At 41.0% G+C, this 25,119-nt stretch overlaps 1 protein-coding gene across 8 annotated transcripts in view; it reads right to left on the bottom strand.

The window, feature by feature from the left end:
- atrip (ATR interacting protein) overlaps window positions 1-14,389 on the bottom strand; it is a 50,521-nt gene extending 36,132 nt beyond the window's left edge. For 2 of the 8 annotated variants that reach the window (XM_072280980.1, XM_072280975.1), the window contains exons 1-4: window positions 14,266-14,353; window positions 12,071-12,524; window positions 9,194-9,276; window positions 7,545-7,715 (exon numbers count right to left, since the gene is read on the bottom strand). In XM_072280980.1, coding sequence (XP_072137081.1) covers window positions 7,545-7,715; window positions 9,194-9,276; window positions 12,071-12,524; window positions 14,266-14,310 — 753 coding nt within the window. In that variant the 5' untranslated portion in view covers window positions 14,311-14,353. The other 6 variants (XM_072280978.1, XM_072280974.1, XM_072280976.1 and 3 more) reach the window with 6 other exon arrangements.
- Window positions 14,390-25,119: the final 10,730 nt, after the last annotated feature.

The raw sequence follows: 25,119 nt of genomic DNA on the forward strand, positions 1-25,119 counted from the left end.
TGACTGGAAAAGATGAAGAAATCGTGGCAGTACAATCATCTTGATTGCATTAACCCTCCCCACCAAAGAAATTGGAAGGGTTTTCCCAAAAGTCAATATTGCGTTTAACCTGCTCAACTTTGTTTTGCCAATTCACTTGCAAAAGGTCATTTGGGTTTTTTGTAATAGTCACATCAAGATAGGAAAAATTATCATAAGTCATTTTAAAGGGAATGGACTGTAAATACGCGGTATTAACCACAGCAGTGACTGGCATTAGTTCACTCTTATCCCAATTAATAGAGAAACCTGAGAAACTGCCAAAATTATTAATTAGAGTCAGAAGGGCGGGTATTGATGTTTGTGGGCTGGAGATATCTAAAAGGACATCGTCAGTGTATAACGAAAGGTGATGTTTATGTCCATGTATATCAATGGGAGATACCAAAGGGTCCTGTCGGATGCTAACAGCCAGTGGCTCAATGATAACTGCAAACAAAAACGGAGAAGGGGGCAACCCTGACAAGTCCCACGAAGAATTGCAAAAGGGGAGGAAATAATTCTGAATAGAAGCAGATGGGTGTGAATAAATTATCTCAATCCATTTAATGAAAGATGCTCCAAATCCAAATTTAAGTGCAAACATCATATATGGCCATCCCACTTGGTCAAACGCATGTTGTGCATCTAATGAAATGACTACAGCCTCTTTTGCATGTTTTGTATATAAAATACTGTAAAGACGATGCAAATTGAAATACATATGTCTACCTGGCATAAAGCCAGTTTGATTTGGATGAATAATAGAACAAATGCATTCTTTTAACCTATTGGCCAGGACTTTCCCAAGAATTTTGGTTTCAATGGGCAGCAGCGAAATGGGGCGATATGATGAAACCACCTCGGGATCACGGCCTGGTTCTGGAATCAGAGAAACATTGGCTTTACATAAAGTGGGTGGCAATCTGGAAGCTATCCTAGAGTGATTAAACATTCGTAAGAGCAGAGGTGGCAATTTTGAACCAAATACTTTGAAGAATTCCATGCCAAAACCATCATGATCTGCTGCCTTATTATTGGGGAGGGAAGAGATGACCTTCTTGATCTCATCTAGGCTTATATCAGCATCAAGTGTATTTACACAATCTGTTGACAGTGTGGGCAGATTCAGATTATCAAAAAATGCATCCATAGCTTCAACGTCTGGACCGCCTTGTGATTGGTAAACATTACCATAGAATTCTGCAAAACACTTACTAATTTTTTCCGGGTCCGTCCATAAAAAGCCATCTTTCGCCTTTATATGATGTATGGCCCTGGAGGCCTGCATCTGTCTTAACTGACGGGCTAATAACTTATGGGGCTTTTCACCAAGCTCAAAATACCTCTGTCTGACTTGTGTTAGTAGTTTTGAGACACTCTTGGACATTACAGAATTATACTCATACGGTAAGGCAGTAATCTTATTAAGTAATTCTGCTTCCTGGTTTATTTTGTAAGAAGCTTCCAGATTTGCCAACTGATCATCTATTTCAGTTAACCTTTTCTTGAATCTTCTTTTTTCCGCTGTCTCCTATGCTATTATGCAATCTCAAATAACCGCCTTCCTGGCTTCCTAAAGAGTGGAATCATCAACACCGCCCACATCATTGGTGCTTGAGTATAGATCTATCTTATCTGAAAGATAAGAGCAAAAATCCTTATCCTTTAGCAAAGCATTATTTAAACGTCAACTATACTCACCTCTTTTGTGGTTCGATTTGAGTATAAGGGAGACAGGAGCATGATCCGATATAAGTATATTATGGTAAGTGCAACTGACTACTGACGAAACCAATTTCGAATCTAACAGAAAATAATCAATCCTAGAGTAGAATTTATGTACTGCGGAGAAATATGAAAAATCCTTCTTCGTGGGATTAAGAAGTCTCCAAATACCCACTATGTTATACGATTGCATGAGATTACTAAGTGTTACACTATTTTTAACTGAACAAACTTGGAGACGTTGTCTATCTAGGAGGGAGTTTAAGATGCAATTAAAGTCTCCACCTACAATGTTCTATGGTTCTACAATTATGTTAGAGTCAGACAAATTAGGCATGGCCTTAAAGAGGTTCTGAAAAAAAAACTGGACCATCAAAGTTGGGCCCGTACACATTCACTAGTGTCAATGGTATAGAATTTAATATTCCACTTACTATTACATATCTGCCCCTCAGGTCAGCGATAGTTTGTGTGTGAATAAACGGTATGGTTTTTTTTTTAATTAGGAATGCAACACCTCCAGTTTTAGTACTAAAATTCAACTGGTAGACCTGAGATGCCCAGGAGGGACAAAGCACTTTCGCTGCTGTTTTCTTAATGTGCATTTCTTAAAGAAAACAAATATCAGCTTTGAGTGTACGAAGATGTGCATACACCTTCCCTCTCTTCAGTGGACTATTCATCCCCCGTACATTCCAGCTGACAAGTTTAGTCTCACCAATGCTGTGCATATGAGAATTAGATGTCATATCTGCTGCGTAACAGAAAAAATATGCTGTATGGTCGTGGCATAACACAAATTGTAACTCAAACAAATAGATGTGCTGTAACAACCCGTTGAGAAACACAAAAAACCCTCCCAAAAATTAAAAACACACCAGGAGTAGTACTTCCATACCCCTAACCTAGAGTCAAAGCTATATCCAAGAGCCCACACATGGTCCGGAATAGCAAGATAACTACCCATTACTCACTAAACATGGGAGAAACACCTCTTCACAAATGCACTATGAAATATAAAAGTAAACAATAATTAGTCCTCACCCACATCTGAGTGTGAGCTTATTTTTCAGTTCCTCATGCGCTGAACATAACAAAGTCTCCAGATGAAGCCGCTATCGATCAACGACGAATCCAGTAACCCAGCGTTAATCCGTTTTTAGGTTGATACAGTGTCCGAATGCCGATCTTTCACTTCTCGGCTCAGGAACTCCTCCGCTACGGCGGCAGTGCTGAATGTACGGGTGCTATTAACTGTAACCACAAACCTCACCGGATACCGGAATCCACACCTAATTTTCCTGGCTTTGCATTTCTCCTTAATGTGCTGAAAATCCTGGCGTTTCCTCATGGTAGCCGAGGTTAAATCCGGGTAAATGAACACCATACGCCCGTCATACAGCAGCGGAGTTCTCTCCCTGGACACCCGTAGCACCAGCTCTTTCACCTGGTAGTGGTGTAGCCTCGCAATAATAGCTCTTGGCCTGCCATTTTTAGCAGGTGCTAGGCTCTGGTGGGCACAGTCCACTTCAATCGGCTGATTGAAATGTTCTTCTCCCAGCAACTTCGGAAGCAACGTGGCGACAAATTCCGTCCGCTTATTGTTTTCGGCTTTCTCCTGAACCCCGATAATGCCAATGTTTTGACAGCGAGACCGAGCTTCAAGGTCATCCACTTTAGCCTGTAGCTGCGTGTTTTAGGATATTAGGCCGACAAGCCACCTCTCCAACTCTTCGATTCCCCTCTCATACGATTCGGCAGCATCCTCCATTAAAGAAACATGCTTACTGACTTTGGTTAGAGCCGCTGTTAGGTTCATGATTGACTTATTATCCTCTGCATGTCTTCCGTCTACCAAACTGTACAGTTTGCTTACCGCAACAAGGACTTCTTCAACGGTAGTTGGGACCAGGCCCCTAGCAGCATTGGCTTTAGCTTCTCCTGGGCCCACTAGCTTCGTGGAGCCCTCGCCAGAATCTTCTACTCCCACGCCCTTTTCTTGTTTCTTCCCTTTACCTGGCTTCGTCATTTCGCTCAGCCCATTACAACTCACTTCAGTCACTTAAAAAATAAGAATTAACTGCTATTTGGGTGAGGCAAAAGGTGAAGGTAGGCGCAGCTCCCGGGACACAGGTCTACTCCATGCCAAGACCCCACGTAATAGTCGATTTGGGGGACTTTAACTTGCAAATAGATTGGGTGAATCAAGTTGGTCGAGGCAGTCTTGAGGAGGACTTCATAGAGTGCATACGTGATGGCTTTCTTGAACAGGATGTTACTGAACCTACAAGGGAACGTGCTACCTTAGATCTGGTCCTGTGCAGTGAGACAGGTAAAATTAGTGATCTTGTCATTAGGGATCCTCTTGGAAAGAGTGATCACAGTATGATTGAATTTCTCATACAAATGGAGGGTGCAATAGTTCAATCTAAAACCAGTGTACCATGACTAAACAGTGGAGACTACAATGGGATGAGGGAGGATTTGGCTAGTGTAGATTGGGAACACAGGCTATTTGGTAGGACGGTTGAGGAACAGTGGAAGACTTCCAAAGAGATTTTTTCACAGTGGTCAACAAAAATACATTCCGGTTAAAAGCAAGGACAGTAAGGGTGGGGAGAGCCAGCCTTTGATAACTAAGGAAATAAAAGAAGGCATCAAACCAAAACCTTGTGCATACAAGTTCGCCAAGTGGTGGGAAACTGGAAGACTGAGAAAACTTTACAAAAAGCGACGAAGTACCATGAAAAAGGAAAGCTAGATTATGAAAATAAACTGGCACAAAATATAAAAACTGATAGAAGTTTGTATAATTATATAAAACGGAAAAGGGTGGCTAAAGTGAATATAGGTCCCTTGAAGGACAAGAAGGGGGAATTAATATTGGGTAATGAGGAAATAGCCAAAGCTTTGAATGACTGTTTTGAGTCAGTCTTCATGGTGGAGGACATGTCTAACATGTCAAAGAGAGATGTTATGGATGTGATTGGAGGTGAGAACCTCAATACAATAGCTCTCACTAAAGTGGTAGGAGGTAGTGCTGAGCAAACTTGTGAGCCTGAAGACAGACAAGTCCCCTGGTCCTGATGGAATGCAGCCCAGGGTACTAAAGGAAATGGCAGAAGTTATAGTAGAGACTTCGGTGATGATTTACCAAAATTTCTGGACTCTGAACAAGTCCCGGGAGACTGAAAGATTGTGAATGTCACACCACTGTTCAAAAAAAAAGGATGTAGGCAAAAGACAGGTAACTATAGGCCAGTTAGTTTAATATCTGTAGTTGGGAAGATGCTTGAAGCTGCCACTAAAGAAGAAATAGCAAGGCATCTGGAAAGAAATGGATCCATCAGGCAGATGCAGCATGGATCCAACAAAGGCAGGTCCTGTTTGACAAACTTACTGGAGTTCTTTGAGGACATAATGAGCACAACAGATAGAGGGGAACAGTAAAGTTATTTACTTGGATTCCCAGAAGACATTTGATAAGGTGCCACATAAAAAGATTTATCCATAAGATAAAGATGCATAGAGTTGGGGGTGATGCATTAGCATGATAGAGGATCAGTTCACTACCAGAAAGCAGGGAGTTGGGATACATGGGTGTTACTCTGGTTGGCAATCAGTGGTGAGCGGTGTGCCACAGGGGTCGATGCTGGGCCCAGAAATGTTCACAATATACGTTAACGATCTGGAAGAGTGGACTGAGTGTAGTGTAGCTAAGTTTGCTGATGCCACTAAATTGAGTGGAAAAGCAAATTGTACAGAAGATACAGAGAGTCTGCAGGGAGAGATATAGATAGGTTTAGTGAGTGGGCAAGGGTCTGGCAGATGGAGTACAACATTGATAAATGTGAGGCCATCCACTTTGGAAGGAAAAGTGGAAGATGAGATTATTATTTAAATGGTAAAAAATTGCAGCATGCTGCTGTGCAGAGGGACTTGGGAGTGTTTGTGCATGAATCACAAAAGGTTGGTTTGCAGGTACAGCAGGCCTTCATTGTTAGAGGGATTGAATTTAAGAGCAGGAAGGTTATGCTGCAGCTGGTGAGGTACTGGTGAGGCCGCACCTGGAGTACTGTGTGCAGGTCTGGTCTCCTTACTTGAAGAAATATATTCCGGCTTTGGAGGCGGTGCAGAGGAGGTTCACCAGGTTGATTCCTGAGATGAGAGGGTGAGGCTATGAGGAGAGATTGAGTCACCTGGGACTATACTCACTGGAATTCAGAAGAACGAGATCTTATAAAAACATATAAAATTATGAAAGGGATAGATAAGAGAGAGGCAGGAATTGTTTCCACTGGGAGATGAGACTAGAACTAGGGGGACATAGCCTCAAGATTCGGGGGAGTAGATTTAGACAGAGATGAGGAGGAACTGCTTTTCCCGGAGAGTGGTGAATCTGTGGAATTCTCTGCCCAATGAAGCAGTGGAGGCTACCTCAGTAAATATACTTAAGACAAGATTGGACAGATTTTTGAATAGTAGGGGAATTAAGGGCTATGGGGAAAAGGCAGGTAGGTGGAGTTGAGTCCATGGCCAGATCAGCCATGATCTTACTGAATGGTGGAGCAGGCTCAACGGGCCAGGTAGCCTACCCCTGCTCCTATTGCTTATGTTCTTACTTTTCTATCAGAAATTAGAGAAAACTCTTGAGAAAAATTCCAGTTTTTGTTGAGAAATATAAGTTAAACAGTTTTAAATAGGATTTGCATTTTGTTCCATGGTCTTGTATGTCTCATACCTTTTTCATTTTTAAATCTTTTTATTAATTATTATTGAAAACCGACAACAAAAAATACATTAAAATAATCAAGTCAACATATCAATATGTATAATAAGAGTCAAACTTTTAGCCAAGCTAAACAGTGTATCAATAATAATAAGAAGAAAAAACAAAATGTTAAAACTATTTTTTTTTCAGAAAAAGAGGAAAAAAGAACCCCTACTAACTAAAACAAAAAAACCCTGCTAACAAAACAAGAAAAAAAGAGAAAAAAACCCATTGGGAGCACAACCCCGGAGCTATACGCCATACAAGCTTCCATTTAAAAAAACATCAATCCACCAACCAAATCCAATTACACAAGAATCAGAAGGGGACCATCTTAATTAACTCGGATCAAATGATAGTAGCGGGCAAAAGAGCCCCACCTTTTCTCAAAGTCAAATTGAGGATCAAAAGTTCGACTTCTAATTTTCTCCAGACTAAGACATAACATCACCTGAGAGAACCATTGTATCAAAGTGGGAGCAGAAGCATCTTTCCATTTCAATAAAATAGCCCTTCTGGCCAATAGTGTGACAAATGCAATTACATGTTGGTCTGATATAGAAATACCATGAATATATTGAGGAATCATACCAAACAAAACTGTCAATTTATTAGGTTGTAAATTAATTTTTAAAGCTTTAGAAATTGTAGAAAAAAGATTTCCAAAACTGTTTCAATACAGAACACGACCAAAACATATGTGTCAATATAGTTGTGTCAGTTTTACATCTATCACACTGACTATTAACATTAGGAAATATTTTAGACAGTCTCTCCTCTGTCAAATAATAACGATGTACAATTTTAAATTGAATTAAAGAATGACTGGCACAAGTTGAAGAAGAGTTAACCATCTTCAGAATTCGCAACCAATCCTCTGTTATCAAGGTCATTTTAAGCTCTCTTTCCCAATCTTGCTTAATCTTAAACAGAGGATAATTATCCTGTTGTAATAGTAAATTATAACTTTTCCCAATAAAACCTTTCACTAAAGGGTTCATTTTTAAAATAATGTCTACCAGCATACCTTTTTGGACAAGTCCTTTTCTCTTTGGCTTTGTGCTTCACTTTTCTCCTTCTCACTGAGTAAATACTGCGTTTTCTGTTGATCAAGCTCAGATTCTACACGCCGTAAACAATCTCGCAGAATTCTGATTTCACCATTTTTAATCTGCAGTTCTTCACGTGTTTCATTAAACTGCATGAATAAAACATGTTTAATTTGCAGCAACAAAAATCGTTAAACATTCATTAAGCATTCAAACGTTAGAACAGAAAAAGACCTTAAACTTGATGCAAATCCAAATGTAAAAGCTGAAAGACTAAATGAAGTATTAACTCCAACTTAATTATATGTCAGCTTACAAGACTTTTGCAGTTGAAGAATGTTAGAGTTAATATTAAATGCATAAAGAATGAACAAAAACAGATGATACTGATGTCAGTATACAATTTCTGAGATTAATATACAGTGCCACAATTTAACTGTGAATGATAAAGAAGTCCACAAGAACTAGCAGGCCTAAGAATCACCATAAAAACTTGACAATGATATCAATTTGGGTAGAATTCAACACCTCATAAAACAAAACTCTAATTGTCTCTGGGAAAGGCAGAGTAGAATTCACTGCGTAAAAATATAATCAAAACAAAGCATCCTAACATTGAGAGTATATCACGAGTCTGGTGCAATTGGAAAACATGCATTTCCAAAATTTGGTTTGTTGTTCACCTTCAATAATTAACTGCTAGACTCTGTGATTACACTGAAGTTGAGGAAGAAGCAAGATTCAAGTCCTATGGACAAGCCTACAATTACTTAATACAGAAAACCCTTAGCACAGCTGAATACAGAAACAGGATCTCCAATATAATCAAGTATATTTTGCAACATTTCTCACAAAATGAATGAAAATGAGCTGTAAGACTTCCCTTTTGTTGTTCTTAATATTGATGAAAACCTCAAGGTCCATTTTTGAAATCCAAGGCAAACTGACAACAGCTTTTTTTGTTATAATTATAATGATACGTTTCTGATATTTTTGTCCTCAGCCAAAATTAAAAATTGCATATAGAGGATTGGGAAGTTAAGCCTTGTTAATAAAGGGATTATGAAGAACTAAAGATGTTATAAAATTGTCCCCAGTTTGCAGGATAACAAAAATGTAGTTGAATACAATGAAAGTACTATAAAATAAAAGCCTCAGGCTGTTAAGTAGACTTACAATTCACAGATAACAAATCTATGAAAGTGTACAAAGTTTCACTGATTTTTAAAACTGAAGAACATCTGGTCTGTCTTTCTGCAGATGACATCAGTTGCTTTGACAAAATCTTGAGATCATAAATGACTATGCAAACTTATAGTCTGAATTTGAAACAAGTACATAGAAATGCTACACAAACCACAAAATATATTTGACATTCTGGCAGGTTAGCTCTGCCATAGTCAACACAAATGCAAGTCAAGATTGAACGAACTGTCAGCCCTTTAACAAAACGGACATAAACAGGAACCATTCAATCCTTAGCACCTGGTTTTTGATAAGAGATCTATTAAGATAGGTGGCAAACAAGCAAATGGCATGTAAAGACCAGATGCTAACTGTAGTATTTGTCTTCACACTATTTGCCAACTTAATTCACTAAAAACTAGAAAAGCTCAAAGCACATCACCTGCTTCCTCAGTTTGCTGTGTTGTTCTTGAAGAACTTCAAAGCCAAATGAATTAGCACTTTTACACTGAATTAGACCATTCTCTACAAAAAAAAGGAATAAAGTAATTTGATAAACTGGGATTTGCAAAGATATTCACACTCAACCTGTACATACACCAGGTGCACATTTATAATATCTTCATCTAATATATTTATCTTTCTCCCATAACATCTTTATAGAATGTAAAAGAAAATCTTTATTCATCCTTCTCTAGACCATAACTGCCTCAGATTTTTGTCCCATTTCTGTATTTCATTTTTCAATTATTCTTTTACACTATCTCATCACTTAAATGTTTTTTCCTATTTTTCTTTTCTCAACTATATATTCTTTCTTCTTAATTGCATGCATTTTATTTCAGTATCTCCCTTCTTGGAAATCATTTTCATTCCCCATTTATCCCTAAAAATGATCTCATTTGACACATCTCCATCTCTCTACTTATTAACTGTGTATCTCTTTCTCTCCAATTCTTTCCCCCCATATTCTCTGAAAATGAACTAAAAAAATCCATCAAACACATCTTCTGCTGCTCACTGCTTTTCTTTAACTCCCTAACCTAATTTACAATTTCACAATCTACCTTATAATTAAAGGCTGTAATTTTTTTTGTATCAGAAAAGTTAACTGTGCGAGGTATCCTTCTCATACATGCAAACAATGGAGACAGAATTATGAAATATTAATCCAGAGTGACATGTACAACCTGCAGATTGTAAATTCATCCCAGAAAAGTAGCCCCAATTATAAATAGATACATTATGGATGGTCCACTTCAAAAATATTAAAACTCTGAATAAAAATGTTTTAATAAAAATGGAATATTGATCACTGTGAAAAAGCTCTCTAAATGACAACCACCTATAGTTCTCCAACACTGTCATTTATAGAAAATGGCTATACTTGCTGTACTTGCCTATTCAACTTCAATTTATCGGGAATTGTTCAGTTTTCAGCTATCTTGCTCAATCACCATCAGCACAATCTACTTTGCAGATCTCATTATACACCTTGTTGTTATTTCCATTGTACAATCTTACTCATTGTTGTTCACTTTCAACTCCTGTTGCAAACTTCACTCATAGCTTATTACACGTTACCTCACGTACTCCACTGAATTAATTTCACGATCGTGAACCTCAGGAAGATCCTGATCTACTACCAGAACCTAATTAAAATTATATATTTAGTTGGGGTACTGATGCCACAAAAGTTGGCCTCAGCAGTTTGAAGTTATGGACGGAGAAAGAACACACTAGAGTATTTAAGATCTCGGATGGTTACAAAATCAATTCCACTCATTGTACTACTACAATAACTGATGTACCATGATAAAAATAGTGCCTTCTTGTTAGTGGTGCCCAAATAATACGAGCAGAATGGCGGAGCCTCAACACTACCATTGATTCCTGTCATGTCTGCCTTGGGACTGCGAGAGCAAATCCCTGCATCAAGCAGAACAGCAGCACAACTATAAAGCTATTGCATCACAGTTCCATCAATCCAGGTTTGATCCTAAACTCCCGCGCTGCTGATGTGGAGTTTGCATGTTTCCTTTAACGAAGTGAGTTTCCTGGTTTATTTCTACATCCAAAAAGCATGCAGAAGGAATACAGTGTAGGGAAATGTATGGCCAGGCACATATTATTTTCTAAATGGGGAGCAAATTCTGAAATCAGAGGTGTAAAGGGAGTCTTAGTGCAGGATTCCCCGAAGGTTAACTATCAACTCACCTGCAAGCAAGGTGGGCAAATGCAATGTTAGCATTCCTTTTGAGAGGATTAGAATATAAAAACAAGGATGTAAAGCCCAGGCTTTAAGAGGTTTTGGTCAGACCACATTTGGAGAATTGTGAGCAATGTCGGGCCCCTATCAAAGAAAGGAAGCACTGGTATTTGACAAAGAGAAAATTTACAGATGCTGACAATCCAAAGCGACATACTCAAAATTCTGGAGGAAGTCAGCAGGCCAACAGCATCTGTGGAAAAGAGTAAACAGTCACTGTTTCAGACACACCTTTTGTTGCTCTCTGCGTTTCATTAACTCCCTAACTTGGCCTGCTCAGTTCCTTCAGCATTTTGTGCGTCTTGCACTGGTATTTGGGATGGTCCGTTCATTTAAGAGAATGGTAGCAGGAGTGAAAGGGTTAAGGTATGAGGAGAGTTTGATGGCTCTGGGTCTGTACTTGCTGGAGGTAGAGGAATGGGGGTGGGGGATCTCACTGACACGTAGCAAGTACTGAAAAGCCAGGAGAGAGTGGAAGAGAATTCCCGTTGTGGGAGACACTAGGACAACAGAGAACAGCCTCATGATACCAGTACAGGGATGAAAAGGAATTTCTTTAGTCAGAGGGTGGTGAATCTGTGGAATTGATTACCACAGACAGCTAAAAATGCCAAGTCACTGAGCATATTTAATGCAGAAGTTGATAGTTCGTTGATTTGTAAGAGCAAAGAATACAGGCAGAAGGTAGGAGAATGAGGTTTAAAGCAGAAATAAATCAGCCATGATCAAATTGTGGAGCAGATTCAATAGGCTGAATGGCTTAAGTTCTGCTCCTATGCCTCATGGTTTTGTGGACTTAATTAGGCGTGCAAATTACTCTCAATGTGTACAATCAGGGTGGAGTTGACAAATATGTGAAATAAGAGGGTGAATGGGTGACGATGGGGTTGCTCTGAGACCCAGTGGGCTAAATAGCCTTTGCATCTGTTGTGATAAATATATGAGAAATCGTAACAGTCAAAAGACAGCATTAGAGGAAATGCAAATTTAAGAATTCATCAGCTTTTAAGTTCAAGATCACAAATACCAGAATTAAATAAAATACATTACCATGAAATTCCTTTGCCGTGTTTCCACAGTTTAATGCTCTTGAGGAAAATGTAGCAACTTTTGCATTTGCATCATTTTTTAGTACTGACATTTCCCTGCTTTGCTTATCAGTTGCTGTTGCTATCATAGCATTGGATGCAGGCTTCATATCCTGAATTAAAACCTGTGAGGCGAGAGTATCCAATTCCTCCAAGTCATCAGCAGTGAAATCGTCATTATCTCCAAAAGGATCTTCACTGGCTCTTGCATCTTTTGTTTGTTCTCCCTTGTGACGTTTGTTTGGTGGAAATCCTTCACTCTCATAATTTGTATTCTTTTTCCCTTGGTTTGACAACCCTGAGAAGGCTGAAACTGGAACTTCCGAAGGCAAATTTTCCACACTATAAATAATAGAAGAGTTGCGTTTCTTTCCTGAATTTATGAAAAGAGAATTTGTTGACATCGTTCCAACATCCTGCAAGACAGAACATCCGACAAATGTAACATAAATAGTGCTCTCAAATTCTTCAGCTATGTCTTCTTTTTAATCAATAGCAGATATCCTCAGCCCACCCAACATAATACCAAGAAAAGCCAAAATTCACAAGTGAGCATATTCCTGACAAAATATTGCTCCAGAAGAATCAACAATAGTTCATTACACAGACAATTAAAGAAAGACTATTTTAAAAATTGGTCAAAGCTTAAACTGAACCTCTCTCTAATAACCTACAGCAAATATGTAAGCATTTGTCCTTTTCTGTCTTCCAAGCATCCAATCGTACAAACAACTTGCATTGCATGTGGGTCCATTCATGTTGTAAGCTGCTTCACAAAGTATCTCAAATAATATTTGGCAGTGAACCATTTACGGAGATGGAAGAACATAAACAGCTGAGTCAAAGGCAGATTTTCATGGCATCTTGAAGGCTAAAAAAGCCTTTTGTATCTGAAGGCACAGCTAACTGCCATGAAATTATTCAATTTCAGGGGATATGTTACTTTTATAATGGAAGATACACAGGGATCTCAAAAAGATGGAGGAAGGTACGTAAATAGGAAGGCGCTGAACCTGTTGAACCTGAACTGCTTGCACTTTCAATTTCCTCGGCTTAAACTAATGCGTCTTACATTTTACATCTACATTGGACTGAAACTAACTCTGATTAAAGGTTATTGCTCTGAGAAGCTAACTTCGTCTCTTTATAGATGTTGACTAGCTGAGAGTTCTAACATTTTCTTCTTTTTCGTTCCAATATCAGTCTTTGAATTACCTCCTTCCTTAGGATTTTAATGTACTGAGTGAAGTATGGTTAGAGTGACAACTCCCAAGGAAATCTGGCAACAACATGCATTTCAAAACTTAAGTTAATGGAAACCAGGAAAAAAATATCTGCATAGATTGAAATACAATTGAGTAATAAGGTTCACGTGACTGTCTGGAAGGAGTTTGTATGTTCTCCCCACGACTGCATGGGTTTCCTCTGGGTGCTCTATTTCCTCCCATAGTCTAAAGGCATACAGGTTAATTGCTCATTGTAAAATTCTCTCATGATTAGGTTAGGGTTAAATCGGGGGTTGTTAGGTGTGAGGGACCAGAAGGGCCTATTCTACACTGTCTCTCGATAGATAAATAAATAAAGCAATAAAGACGACAGTGGCTTTTGAAATCCAGTCAACTGAAACCCAGGTGCCTGCTGCAGGATAATCCCCTAAGACTAGGCATCCTTCAACAATTCATTTAATAATGACAGTGAAAATATCATCAGAAGTGTTTTGCTCTGACTACAAGCAGTTCAACTGCTTTGCCTCCTCCCTTAGAAGAGCTCTTGCCACATGCAGTAAGACACAGGCTACAATAGGAGAACATTAAGACGCCTATCCTTGACATTCAGACGTTTGACGATCACATCTCACGTTTTTTTTTCCCTATAACTACGGCCGGCAATTAAAGATTCCCGAAGAAGAACAACTTGATCAGCAAATGCGAAGTCAAGCTACTAGCATCTTACATGGAGTGCTGATGCTTGGGGATGGCGATGTCCCGGAGCAGGCTGCCACCAGAAGGGAGGTAGTGTACTGGGTGGCTGGGGATATATCACTGGGATGTGAGCACACTGCTTTCCCAGGGGCGTCCCTGTTGATATAAAGCTGGGAAACTGCCTGCCTGATTTTGTTACCTTTCAGTCTCTATTTCAATGGCTCGGGGCAGCTACCTCGGTCATCTGTCCCACGGCTCCGAGAAAGTCTCCCACTCCCATACTCACACGCTGAGCGGCTCAACTCCCCACCACCGGTTACCGCCAACCACGTCACCCGCTCCGCCAATCACCTCTCCGCTTTCCCCAACACCCGCCTCGCACTTCCCTCCATCAAGCTTTCCGATTGGTGTGCTCGACGCCTACGGTATCCTTCAAGGTTCAAGCGCGGTCTCGGAAATACGTTTTGAATACCGAAAGCATTGCGTTGGGCGCGAATTACAACATAGTACACTTTCGAAAAGCAGTGTTTTCAATAAATTCTGCAAGTTAAAATTAATATTTTAGCTTACAGGCAGTAAATGTTATAATTATTCAGTTAGGTCAGGCAGTACAGCGGAAAAAGTGACCCCGCTTTCTGTTTTAATTTTAGATTTCCAGTATTTTAAGTTAATTTGATTCACCAGGCACTGTCGTGAAATCGGTCTTCTTATTGAACTGAACCAGTTCGGTGACGCCTCAATTTTACAGAACGTTATTACTGTGTTCATATTTCTCTATAGTTGCACTTTTACCGGGCTCTGTAAACTGCTGCAGCCTGCAGATATTGGCTCTCGCTTTCAAATTCTGGTACAGTACCTCTATCCTGCGAAGAGTTAGTCAATGCTTCTTGATGCTCGTGCCTTCTAGCTTTCGCTCTCTCCCCCGCCTCAAAATCCAATCATTTGCCCTATTATCTTCTGTGAGTCATTACGGCGTTTCACGATATTTCTCTGAAAAAGCAAATTGTGCAGAAGATATTGAGAGTCTGTAGAGAGATTTTGAAAGGGTAAGTCAGTGCGCAAGGGTCTGGCAGGTGGAGTACAATGTTGGTAAATGCGAGGTCATCCACCTTGGAAGGAAAAATGAAACAGCAGATTACTATTTAAATGGTAAAAGATTGCAGCATGCTGCTGTGCAGAGGGACTTGGGAGTGCTTGTGCATGAATCACAAAAGGTTGGTTTGCAGGTACAGCAGGCTATCAAGAAGGCAAATGGAATGTTGGCCTTCATTGTTAGTGGGATTGAATTGAAGAGCAGGGAGGTTATGCCGCAACTGTACAGGGTACTGGTGAGGCTGCACCTGGAGAACTGCATGCAGTTCTGGTCTCTTTACTTGAAGAAAAATATACTGGCTTTGGAGGTGGTGCAGAGGAGGTTCACCAGAGGTGATGGGGTTAGACTATGATGAGAAATTGAGTAACCTGAGACTGTACTCATGGGAAATCAGACTAATGAGAGGAGATCTTATAAAAACATATAAAATTATGAAAGCAATAGATAAGATGGAGGCAGGAAAGTTGTTTCCACTGAGACTAGAACTAGGGGTCATAGCCTCAAGATTCGGGGGAGTAGATTTAGGATGGAGATGAGGAGGAACTGCTTTTCCCAGAGGGTGGTGAATCTGTGGAATTCTCTGCTCAATGAAGCAGTGGAGGTTAGCTCAGTAAATATATTTAAGACAAGGCTGGATAGATTTTTGCATAGTAGAAGAATTAATGGGAAATGGCAGATTGGTGGAGATGAGTCCGAGGCTAGATCAGCCATGATCTTATTGAACAGCGGAACAGGCTCAATGGGCCAGATGGCCGACTCCTGCTCCTATTTCTTATGTTCTTATGATAGTTCTGGAACATGCTTAGAAAGTTAAGAATGTTAAGTCAATAAATATTGGGGCACCACACTAAGATAGCAGTTGGCGTAACACAATTACAGATCAGAGTATCCTCTGTTTAAAAAAAACTACATTCTTCTGTTGGTGCGTGGGTTTCCTCTGGATGCTTTGCTTAGCAGGTTATTTGGTTATGGTAAATTGTCCTGTGACTAGACTAGGGTTAAATCTGTGGTTACTGGGCAGCATGGCTTGTAGAACAGAAGAGCCTACTCTGCGCTGTATCAGTAAATAAATAAAAATTATAATTACTATAATGTATGGATCTATTTCTATTAGCGCAATGACTCCCCTTAGCACTGATTATTGACTGACAACTTACACATGCACAGTGATTTATTGCTCTCTCTGCAAAGGGAATATACAAGTTAAATTCTTACAGTTAGTCCTGACGAAGGGTCTCAGTCCGAAACGTCGACTGTACCACTTCCTAGAGATGCTGCCTGGCCTGCTGCGTTCACCAGCAACTTTGATGTGTGTTGCTTGAATTTCCAGCATCTGCAGAATTCCTCGTGTTTGTCTTTATGTATTTGATATGTAGCTGTACAGACACAACAAATTGCCGATGAGTATGAACCTGAATGTCAGGGTTTATCGCCAACTGCACAGACAGAATTCAGAGGAAGGGAGAGAGACAGCGAGAAGGAAGAGTGAACCAATACAGAAGAGGTGGTCATGGATGCTAGAAAAAGGTGTGTAAGTAACAGTACACAGTGAGAAATGCACAACTCGCAAAGCTAAAGTAAAATTAGTATCACGATGGCCTTAGTTGGGAGTTGATGAATTTGAGAATGCTAATGAGGGCTGGGAATCGTATATCGAAAGGGTTGAACCATATTGTATTGCAAACAATGTGGATGAGGCAAAGAAAGTCTCCACACTTCTTAGCTTAATGGGTGCTAGAATGTACTGTCTCTTATGCAACTTAGTAACTCCTCAAAGGCCAGCAAGCAAGACGTTCAACGAAATTGTTGCAATTTTACAAAGTCACTTGAGCCCAAAATCACTAGTAATTGCTGAGAGATTTAGATTTCACAAAAGGAACCAGTCAAAGGATGAAGACATTTCTGACTGCACTGTTGAACTTTGCAAACTCTCCCAATACTGTAACTTTAGAGATGGGCTTTCTGATGTATTAAGGGACAGGCTTGTATGTGGCATCCATAGTCAAAGCATTCAAAAGAGGCTACTGTCAGAAAAAGGTCTAACCTCAGAACGGGCATTAAGCATTGCAATATCGTTAGAGACTGAAGCAAAGGATGCAGCAGAACTATAGAAAAAGAGTTTAGAATGTGAAATGCACAAAATGTCCCTGAATGGTGCAAAAATCCAAAAATATGGCAAATCCACCCATGAAGCCATTGACTGTTGGTTCAAAGAAAAAGTTTGCAGTAAGTGTCACCGACAAGGCCACATTGAGAGACTGTGCAAGTCAAACAAAAAGCACAACCAAAGATAAAAACCACACAGATGGAAAAGTTTCAAACACAAAACGAAACAAGTGCATAAAGTGACTAAACGTGAAACTGAATCAGACAACACTGAGTCTGACAAAGGTGAGCAGTCATGCCTAGAACTGCAAAGCATTTCTGAAGCAGATCACAAAATCACATGGATCACGACTGATGTGTCTGGTATAAAACTGAAAATGGAGCTAGATACAGGGTTAGCTTTGTCTGCAATTTCAAAGGGTAACCACAACAGACTGTTTTCTACCCTACCATTAGAAAAGACCTTTGTCATACGAAAGACTTACATAGGCCAAAAGTGTCTCCCAAAGGCGAACTGAAAACGAGTGTGACATATAGCGGCCAAAGACAGCACTTAGAGGTTTATGTGATGAGAAGTGAAGGGTCAACGCTTTTCAGATATGAGTGGTTGAGAAAAATCCTGCTAGACTGACACACAAACGAAGCCCTCAATGTGTCATCAACAGACAGCTGCAGCCCGAGTGGTGGCACTGACCAGAGACCGTCGCAGCTGCTTAATGCTAATTGGAAAATGTCTGAGAAGGCTATTGGTAAATTCAAAGGCATGAAGGCCAGATTGAACTGGATGAAACAGCAACACCAAGATTCCATAAAGTGCACCCAGTGCCTTACGCACAACATCCTAAAGTGGATGCTGAAATTCAGAGCTTGGAGGCATCTGAGTTTCTCTCCAAGGTTGAGTGGAGCGATTGGGCCACGCCCGGTGTCTCGGTGATCAGGAAGGGGAAGGCTGGATCTGTTCGCATATGCGGGGGCTTCAAGGTGAGCATCAACCCTGCGCTGCGTCCTGTGCAGTATCCCCAGCCGCAAATAGAAAACATTTTTGCATCTTTGGCAGGCAGGGAGAGGTTTTCAATGATTGACTTGTCACAAGCATTTCTTCAAATGGAGATTGAGGAGCCAAGCGGGAATTGACTGGCAAGAATGATGAAGAGCACCTCCAGAACCTTGGTGTGGTGCTTACACCACAGTGAGTATAGTTTGCACGCAAAGAGAGAGAAATGTGAGTTTTTCAAGAATGAAATCTCATATTGTGGACATGTCATTGACAAGCATGGCTTACGTTCATCACAAGAGAAGATTGAAGCAATACTGCAGGCACCCAAACCAGAAGATATATTTCAACTCAGGTCATACTTGGCCCGGGAAACTACTACCAGTGGTTTCTCCCATACAGTGCTGCACCCATTGAATGTACTGTTACAGACAGGAGCAAAGTGGGAATGGTCGGAAAGATATGAAAGAGCATTCAAGGAAACAAACAGACTAGTAACAGCTGATGAATTTCTCACCCATTATGACCCATCCCTGCCCATCAGACTGGCATGCAATGCATCCCCTTGTGGCATTGGAGCCATTTTGTAACACACAATGAAAAATGAATCTGAACTTCCAGTTGCATTTGCTTCAAGATCACTGACGAGCACAGATCACAACTACACACAGATAGACCGAGAGGCCCTTGGTCTAGTATGGGGATTAAAGAAATTCCACCACTGCCTCCACAGACAAAAGTTTATTGTAGTGACGGGCCACCAGCAGCTTGTGTCCATTTTCAATCGTAGAAAGAGAATCCTCGTGTTGTCTGCTATCCGGTGGCAACACCTGGCACTTTTCCTAGGAGCCCACATAGAGTTCAAGGGTACCAAACAACACAGCAATGCTGATGGCTTGTCACACCTTCCACTGTTGACAACTGAAGAAGAACAGTCTTCATTCTGTGACCAAGCAGATGCGCTCCACATGCATTGGTGGACCAGCTGTCAGTAATAAATTCTGAAATACAAAGAGAAACAAGGAATGACCTGACATTGGCAAAAGTCTATGACATCACCATGCAAGGATGGTGAGCTCATGGCAATCTTGTGTTTCCAGAGTTCTCAGTGAGATGAGACCAACTGTCTGTACGTCAAAGAACCCTGATGTGTGAATGTCATGTTGTGGTTCTCTCTAAGCTGCGTACCAGAGTGTTAGAGAATCTGCACGAAGGACACCTGGGTACAGTCAAGGTGAAGAGTCTCCCCCGGAGGTACATGTGGTGGCCGGGAATAGATAGACAGATTGAAGACTTGACCAAAAGCTGTTCAGGATGGCACAAAGATCAAAATGCACCCCCAAAGCCACTGTTACACCCATGGGAGTGGCCATCTTCACCATGGCAAAGAGTGCATATTGACTTTGCTGGGCCATTCATGAACTCCATGTTTCTGATTGCTGTGGATGCTCCTTCGAAGTGGCTTGAAGTCCGACCAATGAAGTCAACCACATTAGAAAAGACTGTTTCCGTGCTGAGGGCTATCTTCTCCAGAAATGGCTGACCACAATAAATTGTGAGTGACAATGGACTCACAATTCAGAAGAGTTCAGACGACTCATGAAGAAAAATGGCATTAAACATTTCATGTCAGCTCATCATCATCCAGCAATGAATGGGTTAGCCGAAAGGTTTATCCAACCTTCAAGGAGTCTATTAAAAGAATAGATTGGGGGATATTTCTCTACAGCATAAGGTGGACAATTCCCGTTTTGTGTCTTGGAACTCTATTCATGTGACGACAAATCAAACACCTGCAATGCTGTTCATGAACAGGAATCTGAGATTGCACATGGACCCCCTGAAAGCAGATCTACAAAGGGAAATGCAGAATGAACCGTTCAACCAATTGCCAAGTAAATCAGCAAGGTGTTCAAGGTTGGACAGAAGGACCAAGTGCATGATTACTGAGCAGTCAAGTGGGTAGCCAGTAGGATAGCTACAAGAACGGGACCACTGATGTACCCCGTGGATATTGGAGATCAGACATGGAGATGTCATGTGGACCAAATACTGGATGCTCAGCCGAACAACACACCTGAGTCGACAGCATCCAAAAAGATGGATGCATTATAGCCAACGGAATTACCACTCAATAATCCTGTCACTAGCAGGAATGTGACACCTGCAGAGATGGTTGTCTTTGACAAGACACCTGCTAAAGCTGATGCCTCTCCACAGGTCCGAAAGCAACAGAGTGCCACCCAAAAGACCGGATCTTTACTATAGTGAGGTTAGTTATGGACTGTCATTGTGAAAGCATGTTTATTTGAATATGGCTTGTTAAAGGGAAATTGAATGTCTTGTTACATATACAGTTTTGTGTTACATTAATCTAAATCTATTCCTTTTAGTCCAATGACTCCCCTCAGCACTAATTATTGACCGATAACTTAGACATGCACATTGATTTGATGCTTTCTCTGAAAAGTGGATATACAAGTTTACTTATGCCTTTATTTATCTGATATGTAGTTGTACAGGCACAACAAATATCCTTTAATAAACTGGAGTTAGTTCTAGTACATGAAACCGGTTTTATTCTCCTCTGGGCCAACTGGTATTTCAAGATAATGATTCTTATTGGAAAAGGCCTGATCACTAGAGTTATTGAAGTCAATGTGGGAGCAGCAAAATATGAGTGGGAAATGTGCAGCTGGGATCTGTAGAATTCTGTCGTTAATGCAGCTTTTGACAATTTTTCATTAAAGTTCAAAGTAAATTTATTCCCCTAAAACCCTCACTAATTTTTATAGATGCACCGTAGAAAGCATTCTTCTAGGGTGCATCACAACCTGGTATGGAAGTTGTCCTGTCCAAGACCGGAAGAAGCTGCAGAAGATCGTGAACACAGCGCAGCACATCACACAAACCAATCTTCCGTCCTTGGACTCAATTTATACCGCACGCTGTCGGGGCAGTGTTGCCAGGATAATCAAGGACACGACCCACCCAGCCAACACACCTTTCGTCCCTCTTCCCTCTGGGAGAAGACTCAGGAGCTTGAAGACTCATACGGCCAGGTTTGAAAACAGTTTCTTTCCAACTGTGATAAGACTGCTGAACGGATCCTGACCCGGATCTAGGCCGTACCCTCCAAATATCCGGACCTGCATCTCGGATTTTTTTTGCACTACCTTACTTTCCATTTTTCTATTTTCTATTTATGATTTATAATTTAAATTTTTAATATTTACTATCGATTTGTAATCCAGGGAGCGAGAAGCGCAGAATCAAATATCGCTGTGATGATTGTACGTTCTAGTATCAATTGTTTGGCGACAATAAAGTATAAAGTATAAATTTATTATCAAAGTACATATACGTTACCATATACTACCCTGATGAATTTCTTTAATCCCCATACTAGACTAAGGGCCTTTTGGTCAGTCTGTGTGTAGTTGTGATCTGTGCTCGTCAGTGATCTTGAAGCAAATGCAATTGGACGTTCAGATTCATCTTTCATTGTGTGTTACAAAATGGCAATGCCACAAGGGGATGCATTACATGCCAGTCTGATGGGCAGGGATGGGTCATAATGGGTGAGCAATTCATCAGATGTTACTAGTCTGTTTGTTTCCTTGAATGCTCTTTCACATCTTTCTGACCATTCCCACTTTGCTCCTGTCTGTAACAGTACATTCAATGGGTGCAGCACTGTAGCCACGGTGGTGGTGGGGGGGGGGTGCGCGATATACCTCTTGAAAACAGCTTCTCCCTCTTAGAAGCTGTCGGGACAGAAGACAGTGCCAGTCTGAGCGGCGGTCAGGACTGCGAGTCAACAATTGGCGCTGAAACAAAGCCGAGGAGACAGACGTCAGGCAGAGCCGTGGTAGTAGGGGACTCCATCGCGAGAGGTACAGAAAGGGGTTTCTGTGGCAACAGGTGAGATTTAAGGATGGTGTGTTGCCTCCCTGGTGCCGGGATCCAGGATGTCACGGACTGATTGCAGGGAATCCTCAAGGGTGAAGGTGAACAGCCGGAAGTGGTGGTGCATGTGGGCACAAATGACGTGGGGAAGAAGAGGAGAGACATTTTGCAACATGACTTCGGAGAACTCGGGAGAAGGCTGAAAAACAGGACCTCCAGGGTGGTTATCTCCGGTTTGCTTCCAGTTCCCCGTGCTGGTGAGGGCAGGAACAGGGAGATAATGGATCTGAATGTGTGGCTGAGGAGCTGGTGCGGGAAGCAGGGATTTGGATTCTTGGACCACTGGGATCTGTTTTGGGGTAAGGATAAATTGTACAAAAGGGACGGGTTACACCTTAACAGGCGGGGGAGCAGCATTCTGGCAGGCAGGTTTGCCCCTGCTACACTGGTGTGTTTAAACTAAATAGTGGGGGGGAGGAGAGGAAATATAAGGATGGAGTTAAAGGGAAAGAGAGAATAAGGCAAGTTAAGAAAGACAGCAGAATTAACGGGGCAGAAAGCTCAGGAAGGGATCGGAGAGCATGGCCAAGTGCAATAGGAGTCGATGTGAAAGGTGAGAGGAGTACTGTAATGGATTAAAAGTATTATATATCAATGCACGGAGTATAAGAAATAAAGTGGATGAGCTTGAGGCTCAGTTGGAAATTGGCAAGTATGATGTTGTGGGAATAACAGAGACATGGCTGCAAGAGGACCAGGGCTAGGAAATGAATATTCAAGCGTATACGTCCTATCGAAAGTACAGACAGGTGGGCAGAGGGGTTGGGGTGGCTCTGTTGGTCAGGAATAATATTCAGTCCCTTGCGAGGGGTGACGTAGAGTCAGTATGGATAGAACTGAGAAATTCTAAGGGTAGAAAGATCCTAATGGGAGTTATCTACAGGCCCCCAAACAGTAGCCTGGATGTAGGGTGTAATTTGAATCAAGAGTTAAAATTGGCATGTCGCAAAGCTAATGCTACGGTTGTTATGGGGGATTTCAACATGCAGGTAGACTGGGAAAATCAGGTTGGTCCAGACCCCAAGAAAGGGAGTTTGTGGAGTGCCTCTGAGATGGATTCTGAGAGCAGCTTGTACTGGAGCCTACCAGGGAGAAGGCAATTCTGGATTTAGTGTTGTGTAATGAACCGGATTTGATAAGGGAACTCGAGGTAAAGAAGCCGTCAGGAGGAAGTGACCACAATATGATAAGTTTTCAAATACAATTTGAGAGGGAGAAGGGAAAATCGGAAGTGTCAGTATTGCAGTTGAATAAAGGGGACTGTGGAGCCATGAGGGAGGAGCTGGCCAAAGTTGACTGGAAAGATACTCTAGCAGGGATGACAGTGGAACAACAATGGCAGGTACTTCTGGGAAGGTGCAGGATCAGTTCATTCCAAAGAGGAAGAAAGATTCTACGGGGAGTAAGGGACGACCATGGTTGACAAGGGAAGTCAAGCACAGTATAAAAATAAAAGAGAAGTAGTATAACACAGCAAAGATGAGTGGGAAGGCAGAGGATTGGGAGACTTTTAAAGAGCAATAGAGGATAACTTAAAAGGCAATATGGGGAAAAAAGATGAGATACGAAGGTAAGCTAGCCAGGAATATTAAGGGGGATAGTAAAAGCTTCTTTAGGTATGTGAAGAGGCAAATATTAGTTAAGACCAAAGTTGGGCCCTTGAAGACAGAAATGGGTGAATTTATTATGGGGAACAAGGAAATGGCGGACGAGTTGAACAGGTATTTTGGATCTGTCTTCACTGGGGAAGACACAAACAATCTCCCAGATGTAATAGTGGCGGAGGACCTAGGGTAATGGAGGAACTGAAGGAAATTTATATTAGGCAGAAAATGGTATTGGATAGACTGTTAGGACTGAAGGCTGATAAATCCCCAGGGCCCGATGGTCTGCACCCCAGGGTACTTAAGGAGGTGGCTCTAGAAATTGTGGAAGCATTGGTGATCATTTTTCAATGTTCTATAGATTCAGGATCAGTTCCTGTGGATTGGAGGGTAGCTAATGTTACCCCACTTTTTAAGAAGGGCGGGAGAGAGAAAACAGGGAACTATAGACCAGTTAGCCTGACATCAGTGGTGGGGAAGATGCTGGAGTCAATTATAAAAGATGAAATTACGACACATCTAGATAACAGTAACAGGATTGGTCCGAGTCAGCATGGATTTACGAAGGGGAAGTCATGCTTGACTAATCTTCTGGATTTTTTTTAGGGTATAACTAGGAAAATGGACAAGGGAGAGCCAGTGTACCTGGACTTTCAGAAAGCCTTTGATAAGGTCTCACATAGGAGATTAGTGGGCAAAATTAGAGCACATGGTATTGGGGGTAGGGTACTGACATGGATCGTAAATTGGTTGGCAGACAGGAAACAAAGAGTAGGGATTAATGGGTCCCTTTCGGAATGGCGGGCGGTGATTTGCATCACTCTGTAATCGCAATTCCTCTTGTGAATGCTGTATGCGCTCATTAGATAGCAGTGCCACAAACTGCTTTTCTTCCCTAATTTTTGTCACATGGTTTTTAAGTAATTGCATTACCTCAATTACGTTGATTTCATCTGCATCATTTGTAAGACTAAAATCTTCTTTAAGAATATTAATTATCATATGCTTAACTTTTAAAATTGCTGTTTGTCAAGTCTATCTGCTATTTCCAAGTTCTTTTCTTGAATCAAAGCCTGTAGTTGTTTACTGAGATCTTGAAGTTCTTCTTCATTTGTTTCCATGTTTTCATTTTATACTCTGAATGTAGATAATTCACTTTGCAACAAACTCCTTTTTCCTTTTGTAACTTTGGAATAATTTCCTCCTTTTTAAAATCTGTTTTCCATGTCACTGAATTTTTGACAACAAGCATCTTTTTCAGAAACCGTCTCCTTTAAATGCAGGACTGTTCTGTCCAATCTCTTTCCAACTGACAGTTGTTCT

This window comes from Mobula birostris, chromosome 16, assembly GCF_030028105.1.
Source record: "Mobula birostris isolate sMobBir1 chromosome 16, sMobBir1.hap1, whole genome shotgun sequence".
Classification (NCBI taxonomy): domain Eukaryota; kingdom Metazoa; phylum Chordata; class Chondrichthyes; order Myliobatiformes; family Myliobatidae; genus Mobula; species Mobula birostris.